The following is a 10,520-nucleotide window of genomic DNA, read 5'->3' as shown; positions in this document are numbered from 1 at the left end:
AGCCGTTCTCAGATGGCTTTTCTTTTACTTTTGGGAGGATTTAAATATCCCCCACATATTTTTTCCAAGTTTTCAGATTTTTCTGCACATATGGAGATTGCCCCAAATGTGCAGGAAAACCTCCCTGCCCCTCAAGTGCCCCAGATGTGCTGATTTAGATATCCGCATGGAGGGGGCAAGTTGGGAATTAGATATATAGATGCCTTTACGCATTTATCCCCTATTTTGACGTATTTATTGCTTTGCTGTCCTTCCCCCCTTAATTAAATCAAAACAACTGTCGACCTTATAACCTTCGCTTGTTACTTAGTTTTGTTTCTGCATAACTTAAAACATCTTCATCATGTTACATGTTAATTGGCTGTTCAGCCCCTGTCTATAAGTTTGAACTCTACCTTCCATTCCAGTGTATTTAGAAAAAGTGTGCCTGGCACACAAAAGAGCTAAACCTAAAATAAACTTTTGTCAGTCTTAAAGGTGTCACTGGACTCTACGTATCTTCTATTACTTCCCTACGTTTCGATTGAGAAGGGTAGCCGTGTTAGTCTGTCTGTAGCAGTAGAAAAGAGCAAGAATCCAGGAGCACCTTAAAGGTGGTAGTTCCGCTCTGTTCTGCTATGGTCAGGCCTCACCTGGAGTCCTGTGTCCAGTTCTGGGCACCACATTTTAGGAAGGATGTTGACAAGCTCGAGCGTGTCCAGAAGAGGGTACGCATGATGGGTGAGAGGGTTGGAATCCCAGTCTTATGAGGAAAGGCTGAAAGAGTTGGGTATGTTTAGCCTAGGTAAGAGAAGGCTTAGAGGAGACATGATTGTCATGTAGAAGATGGAGCAGATCTATTCTCTCTGGCTCCGGATTGCAAGACTAGATCTAATGGGTGGAAATTACAAGGGAGTCGTTACCGGCTAAATATCAGGAGAAACGTCCTGTAAGAGTGGTTGAGCAGTGGAACAGACTGCCTCGGGAGGTGGCGGATGCTCCCTTGGCTGGACGTTTTCAAGCGGAGGCTGGACGACCATCTTTCGGGTATGTCGTAGGGCTATCTTTCGGCTATGCTCCTGCAGAGTGCAGGGGGTTGGACTAGATGACCTGCAAGGTCCCTTCCAACTCTGACATTCTATGATTCTATAGGCTAACAAAATTTGTGGCAGGCGATGAGCTTTCACGGGTCACTGTTTACTTCTTCGGATAGCGAAAGAAGTGAGCGGTGACTCCTCCCCTGCCACAAATTTTGTTAAGTCTTTAAGGTGCTCCTGGACCCTTGCTCTTCCCTCCTTTGGCTCGCCCAAAGTGTCTCAGACAGAGAGCCAGCATAGTGTATCGGTTAGAGTGTTGGGCTAGGATCCGGGAGAACATGAGAGAGGCCAATAAGAACATAAGAGAGGCCAATGGCCCATCCAGTCCAACACTCTGTGTCACACAGTGGCCAAAAATACCATCAGGTGCCAGCAGGAGGTCCAGCAATGGGGCCAGGACACTAGAAGACCTCCCACTGTTGCCCCCTCCCAAGCACCAAGAAGACAGAGCATCCCTTGCCCCAGACCGAGAGTTCCTATCTATATCTTGTGGCTAATAGCCACCGACCTCAGCTCCATATAAGAACATAAAAGAAGCCAATGCTGGATCAGGCCAGTGGCCCATCCAGTCCAACACTCTGTCACACAGTGGCCAAAAATACCAGGTGCCCTCAGGAGGACCAGCAGTGGGGCCAGGACACTAGAAGACCTCCCACTGTTCCCCCCCCCCCCAAAGCACCAAGAATACAGAGCATCACTTGCCCCAGACCGAGAGTTCCTATCTATATCTTGTGGCTAATAGCCACCAATGGACCTCAGCTCCATATAAGAACATAAGAGAAGCCAATGTTGGATCAGGCCAATGGCCAATCCAGCCCAACGCGCTGTCACACAGTGGCCAGAAATACCAGGTGCCATCAGGAGGTCCAGCAGTGGGGCCAGGACACCAGAAGCCCTCCCACTGTTGCCCCCCCCCAAGCACCAAGAATACAGAGCATCTCTTGCCCCAGACCGAGAGTTCCTATCTATACCTGAAGTTCCAACAGATATTCAAGAAGGTACCTCAGCAACTGACCGGGATCATCAGATCTTGGAAACTAAGCAGGGCCGACCCTGGTTAGCACCTGCATATGGGACGCCACTGAGGAAGTCAGACCAGGGTCGATTCGCAAAGGCAATGACAAACCACCTCTGCACACCTCTTGCCATGGAAACCCCTTGAGGGGTTGCCGTAAATCGGCTTATTTATTTACTATTTATTTATTAATTTCTATTTGTATCCCTGCCTTGCCTGCACGGGCAAGCTCAGGGTGGCGCACAACAGTTTAAAATGCAATAAAACACAAAGAAATACAATATTATGAACTTGCAAATTACAAAGAGATGACATAAAGTGCGGTAGAATCCAGATGGCGAATTTCGATGAGGCGGTCCAATGAAGCTAGGGCGGTGTCCAAAGTTGTTCTGGATGCCAGTCCAATTGTTAATAGCTCATTCACCAGGGGCAGCTCCTAATCAAAGGCCTGGTGGAAGAGCTCCGTTTTACAGGCCCCCCTCCACTCCTCCACTTGCACCTGGCTGGATGACCTTGGGCAAGCCGTAGTTCTGACAAGAGCTGTTCTTGAAAAAAGAGCAGTTTCTGTCAGAGCTCTCTCAGCCCCCCCTACCTCACAGGGCGTCTGTTGTGGGGAGGGGAAGGGGAAGGAGTTTGTAAGCTGCTCTGAGACACCTTTGGGTAGTGAAGGGCAGGGTATACAATCACTTCTTCTTAATCTTCCTGCTTCTTAGTTTGGTGTGATAAAAAAGCTCCTCTTGATAGGGACTAGGTGTTTGGTGGAGCGGTTAAAGTGTGCGGACTTTAATCTGGGAGAATCGGGTTTGATTGCCCACCCCTCCACTTGCACCTGGCTGGATGACCTTAGGCAATCCGTGGTTCTGGCACAGCTGTCCTTGAAACAGAGCAGTTCCTGTCAAGAGCTCTCTCAGCCCCGCCTGCCTCACAGGGTGTCTGTTGTGGGTAGGGGAAGAGAAAGGAGTTTCTAAGCCGCTCTGAGACTCCTTCGGGTAGTGAAGGGCGGGGTATAAATCCAATCTCTTCTTCTTCTTCTTCTAGATGAACAGCTCCTGGCAGTGTTGCAACAAGGACAGGGAATACAGTGAAACTGCCCCCACATTGTGCCCACAGACAATGTGGTTACGGAAGTTCAACAGAGCCAAGAGTAAGGGGGTGATTTTGCAGCCCCCAACCCCACCCCACCTGCACTCAATGGCTGTTTTGCCCACAAGGCCCTGCAATGCCTTTTTGAGTATTTGCAGAGGGTTGCCGTGGGAATGGGGGGGTGGGAATCTGCCACTGCAAATGCTTTCCACTTACAGAGCCGAAGGATCCAACCCGGCACCTCCGAAATCGTTTCTGGATTATACAGAGTAGAGGTCGGAAACCAAAAAGACCGCAAAAGGGAGTTTAAAAAAAGAATTCTACCTGCTTTTCCGCTTCCCGCGCCAACGGCATTACACCGTGAGCCACGGGAAGCCTCGAAGACCGTTATGTAACTCAACTTTTCCTGAACCGCAGAAGTGTTTCCTGGCTGTTGTTGATCAGCTGTTCGCTATGTGCTTATACGCAGAAAGGAGGGGCGGCATCTCAGGAAGCGAGGCCTCCGCGAGAGTAAGGCTTTTTGACAGCCAGGATGGTCAAGCGGGAACCGTCTCTCCAGGAGCCCGAGTGAAGTCAACCTCAGTTGTCGCCACCGCCGTTAATTCTGCCCAGCGCTAGGAGGTGGGAACTGTGGCTCGGCATCAACGGATGTAGGGACAGTCTATCTGAGTGAGTGTCCTACTCCCAACGGGTTAACACATTTCAGAAATTGTCAAACAACCCACGCATGTACTCTATTAATGGTGGGAGAAGAGAAAGGGAAGGAGGTGTAGGGGATATTAATAGATAGAGAGTTAACAGAGGGAAACCCACGGCGGGGAGGGCGGGATACAAATCTAAGAAATAATAAATAAATAAGGGGGTGGAAGGAAAAGGGTGGATCCTGCAGAATGAGGGCCTTCCTGGAAAGGAAACCGGAAACCCAGCCCTCGGTGCTTTTAGAATAACCGTGACACTGCTCTTTCTCCTGAAAGATAAGAGCTAGAATTTGGCTATTCCCCCCTCCCCAAATAATGGAATCTGGGAGGGATTTTTTTGGGGGGGAAGGGGGGGGGGCTGTGGCTCAGTGGCAGAGCATCTGCTTGGCATGCAGAAGGTCCCAGGGTTCAATCTCCGGCATCTCCAGTGTGAGAAAGGGAGAAAAGTACCTCTTTCTCTACTGGCTCCATCCCAGGCATAATCTTATAAACCTCGATCATGTCACCCCTCAGCCGTTGTTTCTCCGAGCTAAAGAGCCCCGAGTGCTTTAACCTTTCTTCACAGGGAAGGCGTTCCAACCCTTTTATCATTCTAGTTGCCCTTTTCTGCACTTTTCCCAATGCTATTGCCCCTGTAAATCTAGATGTGTTGAGACAGTCGTACATGTTTTGTTGCACTGTCACTTTTATGTAAATATATGCTCTAAATATCTAAACTCTATATTGCCGAACATGATGGGAGTTGTTTTTTTCAGGTTCCCACAAAGTTTACAAACTTCTGAATGATTCCTCTGTTGAAGTAACTGAGAAAGTGGCTAAGTTCCTCCAATCCGCCATGCTGCTGCGCCGAGAAAAAGTACAGTTGTAACCTATGATTTTATTCAATTTATTTGTAATACAGTGTCCTAGTTGTATATTTTTTATAATGACTTTGGTCATAGAATCATAGAATGTTAGAGTTGGAAGGGACCTTGCAGATCATCTAGTCCAACCCCCTGAACTTTGTGTGTGTGTGTGTATGTATGTATTTGTATGTATGTATGTATGTATGTACGTACGTACACACACACACACACACACACTCGGGGGGGAATTTCGGGGGGAATCGCAGTTTCTCCGGGTGGGGTACGGGGGGCGGGGCACATGACAAAGCCCCGCCCCCCGCTTCCGGCCGCCCCGCTTCCGGCCCTCATTTAGCCAGGAGGAGGCAGGAGAAGAGGGAGGGTAAGTTGCTTCCTCCCTGCCTCTCCCCACCCCTGCCTGCCTGGGGCCAGGGAGGGCCTTTACGGGGCTTCCTTGCACTCCCACCAGCCTTGTAGGTCCACCACCGGGCCCCTCACGGGACTGTTGGGGGCAGGGTGTGTGGCCTTATGACACACTTCCGGTGATGTCAGGGTGTGCGGCATATGCTAATGAGTTCCCCTAGCTCTTTTTCTACGAAACGACCCCTGTGTATATATATATATGTGTGTATGTGTGTGTGTACACACACTTGTAATGTATATGAATTTTATTATGTGTTTTGTATGCACTGAATTTGTGTTTTATTGTATTTTAACTTTTAATGTTAGCCACCCTGAGCCCGCTTCGGGGGGGAAGGGCTGGATACAAATTGAGTCAAATAAATAAATAATAAGCAAAAGGTCAGGCGGTCGGGTGATGTGAAAGACCTCTGGCGGAGACCCCGGAGAGCCACTGCCGGTGCGAGGAGGCAACCCTGACCTTGGTGGACTCAGGGTCGAGAGTCAGTATAAGGCAGCCGCACGTGTGTTCGTATGAAGTGAGGTTCAACTCTGCGCAGTACAAGTGGGGACTTGCGACAAAATGTGGCCTACTGTTGTGTCCTCCTGGCGCAGACCCGGGGATGAGGAAAGGCAGGATATGTTTTAATAAACAAAAAATATCTAATGAAGAAAAGAAAGTTCAACACCTATTTTAACTTCTTTTTCTTGCTGTCAAGCTGCAGCCGACTTATCTCATGTGACAAGCCTTTATTGGCATACGTGGACACATACAAGCAGCCAACTTAGGGTGACCCTGTGTGGTTTTTTCAAACTGAGAGGAAGTCTGGTGGAGCGGTTAAAGTGCGCGGACTCTAATCTGGGAGAAGCAGGTTCGATTCCCCACTCCTCCACTTGCACCTGCTGATGTGACCTTGGGTCAGTCACAAGCTCTGGCACAGCTGTCCTTGAAAAAGAGCAGTTTCTGTCAGAGCTCTCTCAGCCTCACCTACCTCACAGGGTGTCTGTTGTGGGGAGGGGAAGGGAAAGGAGTTTGTAAGCCGCTCTGAGACTCCTTTGGGTAGTGAAGGGCAGGGTATAAATCCAGTCTCCTCCTCCTCCTCCTCTTCTTCTTCTTCTTCAAGGCCAGGGACGTTCAGAGGTGACTTGCCATTGCCTGCCTCTGCATAGCGACCCCGGACTTCCTTGGTGGTCTCCCATTGAAGTACGAATCAAAGCCGACCCTGCCTAGCTTTCGAGATCCGATCGGGCTAGCCTGGGCCATCCAGGTCAGGGCAGACGACAGAAGTGGTTTGCCATCGCCTGCCTCTGCGTAGCGACCCTGGACTTCCTCGGTGGTCTCCCTTCCAAGCCCCGTCAACTATCTAAAAACGTCTGGTGGGTAGTAGGAAAGGTGTCAGTGGGTGCCACGTTGGGGACCCCTCTTCTAAATAAATAAATTAAATGGGCGTGTAAAGTCTAGCAAAACAAGAATCTCAAACCTGGGGTTGGGGCAGCAGCTCCAGCCTGAATTTCAGCCTCTTCTGTCGCAGGACACGAACCCTCAGGACCCAAAAAGCCGTGCTCCTGGGCTGGCAACGGGAGCTCCTTGCTGTCCTCGGGGCAACTCATTCCAGTCAGGTCTTGGCACATCTGCCTGAAGCGCTTCTTGTGATGAGGGCGCACAAACATAGAGAACCCTGGGAAAGGGGAAGAAGAGTGATGCCAAAATGTCATTGAGCCAGCTCGCTCTAGGCCAGGGAGTTTAATGAAATCCAGCCTTCGTTTCCTAGAAGTCAGAGAAACCCAGTTTCTAAGACGTCTGTATCGAGTACAGAGCCCCTCTGCTCTCTCTAGCCAGGTCTGGCTGATTTTTAAAGCAGGGAAGAAGGGACCACAGGTATCCATATAGGAAATACAACAAACAAGCAAACAATATTACAGGTCCATCGTTCTCAATGAGCATCCGGATATAAACTCATTTCGCCCCAACCTTCCTCAGGAGTGATCCTGTTCTACTGAAAGGTGTCAGCCTCTTGCTACAGTTCAGTGTTCTGTTAGGAGCAACCCAACTCTTAACTTCTTCTTTATGTTTTTACAAATAATCTGGTTCCATTTCAAGTGTTTGGAAAGGAGCAAGACAGTCTTGTCTTCTTTTAAATAGGTGCAAAAGCCTTCTATATTAAGCTATTCACAAAACCAAACAAGGACCCACGGTAATTAGGAAAACCAACATACAACAAGTTCCATGCACAGATGATTATAACATATCATAAATAATTTTATATTTTTTGAAAAATATTTTTACAATAATTTCTACATATATAATAAATTATCTTAATCAAAAATATCAAAAATCATCTCCATGAATCTCAAAAGCTATTTGTACAACCTTTAATAACAGTCCTCCTCTGTTAAATAAAAGTTTCAAAAGGGAGGACTCCTTAAAGTCTCTTTATAACATGTGCTCGTGTCTTTATTTACGATTTATTATATATGTAGAAATTATTGTAAAAATATTTTTCAAAAAATATAAAATTATTTATGATATGTTATAATCATCTGTGCACGGTACTTGTGGTATGTTGGTTTTTCTACATTAAGCTGGCTTAAGAGCTCTCCATGAACACTGTATATACTTATAGTAGTAGCAACCAGTCCTTCCCCCCCCCCCACCTGGCTGCAAGAGGCACAGCAAAAAAATACTAGCAGAAGGGATCCCCAGCTTCATGTGCAGTTCTCTCCCAACAGGTGGTTGAGCTTTTTATAACACTGTGGTGGCTCTGAAACGGAACTGGGAAGAGCCGTGCCTCAGTAGCAGAGCACCCGCTTGGCATACAGAAGGTCCCGGGTTCAATCCCCAGCACCTCCAGTGGAAAGGACCAGGTAGTAGCGGATGTAAAAATCCTCCCCAGGGGCAGTGTTCCCTCTAAGCTGAGTTAGCGTGAGCTAGCTCACCGTTTTTTTAGCCTCCGGCTCACACATTCCTGTCTTCGCTCGGGAAGGGGCGGCTCCAGAGCAGACTAATTTATGCCGCAGCCAGATCGCTCGCTCACAACTTTAAGGCCAGTGGTTCACAAAGTAGAACTTTTGCTCACGACACTCCATGGCTCAGAGGGAGCATGGCTCTTGAGGCTCAGGAGGGCTGCTGCCAGCCAGCGCAGAAACGACCAGGAGTCTGACTCAGTACAAGGCGACTTCATGCGCTTATGTGAAGACAGGCAGAGAGAGATCTCTTTCTCCTTGTCTAAAGGTATCTGGCATTTTGTTTACTTTATACCCTGCTGTTCTCCTCAGTTGGGAACCCAAAGCAGCTCACGTAGTTCTCCTCTCTCATAAGAACATAAGAGAGAAGCCAGTGTTGGATCGGGCCAGTGGCCCATCCAGTCCAACACTCTGTGACACACAGTGGCCAAAAACACCAGGTGCCATCAGGAGGTCTAGCAGGCCAGGACACTAGAAGCCCTCCCACTGTTGACCCCCACCCCCCCAAGCACCAAGAAGACAGAGCATCCCTTGCCCCAGACAGAGAGTTCCGATCTATACCTTGTGGCCAATAGCCACTGATGGACCTCTGCTCCATATGCTTATCTAATTCCCTTTTGAAGCCGTCCACCACCTCCTTGTGGCAGTGAATTCCATGTATGAATCACTCTTTGGGTGAAGAAGGACCTTCTTTTATCCATTTTATCCATTCTAACCCGACTTCTTTCTCTACAAAGGTGTGCCAAGCCATCACATAAGCCCCGTTAATGGACAGGTGTTTATGAAAACACGAGCCCAACGAAGACCGTGGCTCATTGGGAGAGCATCTGCTAGGCATGCTGGATGTCCCAGGGATCGGGTAAAACGGATCAGGTTGTACTTGATGCAAAAGGCCTCTCTCCCTGAGACCCTGGAGAGCGGCTGTCAGTCGGCGTAGACAATACTGACCTTGATAGCTTCATGTACTAAATGATTCACAAAGTTACTTAGATAAATTGTTAGGGACTGTGATCTATACTACTGTGTTTAGCTTACTGAAACTAGGATCCTACCGTGTAATTTCTGTTATCATTTAATGTGTCATATGAATACTTCTGCTTTGCTTCAATTCTTTCTGGTGGTTCCACCCTAATACATTGGTTAATCACGGCTGGATCGATCACTTCCCTGGAAGAGATATTGCAGGGGCTGAGTCACAGTTCTCTCTGAACTCTCTCAGCCCCACCTACCTTGCAAGGTGCCAGTTGTGGGGAGAGGAAGGGAAGGCGATTGTAAGCCGCTTTGAGACACCTTAAGGTAGAGAAAAGTGGGGTGAAGAAGAAGAAGAGGAGGAGGAGGAGGAGGAGAAGGCTGGATCTATACCCCGTCCTTCACTACCTGAAGGAGTCTCAGAGCGGCTTACAATCTGCTTTCCCTTCCCCTCCCCACAACAGACACCCTGGGAGGTAGGTGGGGCTTTCAAGAACAGTTCTGACAGAACTGTGGCTTGCCCAAGGCCATCCAGCAGTCGCAAGTGGAGGAGTGGGGGAATCAAACCTGGTTCTCCGAGATCAGAGTCCGCGCACTTAACCACTACACCAAACTGGCTCCTACCTACGCTCCCAGCGTGAGGCCAGAACTCATGCTAGAGCTGTAATAACAGGTGGTCTGGCCTTTACAGCTGTGAGAGAAAACCATAGTATCTCTCCCTCGCTGGGCGACTGCCATAAGGAGGAGGAGAGGAAGGTGGAAAACCGTGGGAAGCTGCAATGGCAAGCAGAGGCCAGGGACGACCTTTGCAAGCAGAGAATTTATTTATTTATACATTCAACTTTATATCCCGCTCGAACCCCTTGTCAGTGGGTCTCTGAGCGGCTTACAATTCAGTGCTAGTCACCATTTTACTACCCTAACTATGGCCACATACAGCTGAGGCTGCGCTTGAGCGCGGCTTCTCCTGGGTGATTTGGCAAGAATGAACACCGGACACGGAGAGATTTCATCCTGTCCTCGTCACGGAAGGCAGCCAGGAACAGATTAACTCTTGTATTCCCAGGGGTCATTTCGTAGAAAAAGAGGTGCAGGAGCTCATTAGCATAACTCATCAGCATACTTCATTTGCATATGCCACACCCCCTGACGTCACCGGAAGCAACACCCACCGCTCAGGCTCCACTGGGCTGTTTTGGATTGCTAGCTATGGGGGGGGGGGGGAAGTAACGACTATTTTTTTTGGGAGAGCTTGTACCTGAATAAAACTTGGTCTTAAAGGTGCCACTGGGCTGTTTTGGACTGGGGGGCCGGGGAGGGCTCTGCAGCTTACCTGGCTGATTCTTGCTCTGACTGAGGGCTGCTGGGAGCAGGGGGCGGGACTTGTTGCATCTGCCCGCCCCTTGGGCTCTTTACTGCTGGAGCTCCGCTCCTGTGCGCTCCTGCAGGAAATGACCCGTGTATTCCTCTTTGA

General features: G+C 48.9%; 1 protein-coding gene across 1 annotated transcript in view; it reads right to left on the bottom strand.

Moving 5' to 3' along the window:
* LOC107120196 (regulator of telomere elongation helicase 1-like) overlaps positions 1-6,786 on the bottom strand; it is a 30,633-nt gene extending 23,847 nt beyond the window's left edge. The window contains exon 1 of the mRNA XM_015422843.1: positions 6,595-6,786. Coding sequence (XP_015278329.1) covers positions 6,595-6,784 — 190 coding nt within the window. The 5' untranslated portion in view covers positions 6,785-6,786. The remainder of the gene's footprint in view (positions 1-6,594) is intronic.
* Between the last annotated feature and the right edge of the window lie 3,734 nt (positions 6,787-10,520).

This window comes from Gekko japonicus, unplaced genomic scaffold (assembly GCF_001447785.1).
Source record: "Gekko japonicus isolate JY-2015 unplaced genomic scaffold, Gekko_japonicus_V1.1 scaffold5001, whole genome shotgun sequence".
NCBI lineage: Eukaryota > Metazoa > Chordata > Lepidosauria > Squamata > Gekkonidae > Gekko > Gekko japonicus.
The sequence above is the reverse complement of the archived record's forward strand: the minus strand, read 5'-3'. Positions and strand labels throughout refer to the sequence as shown.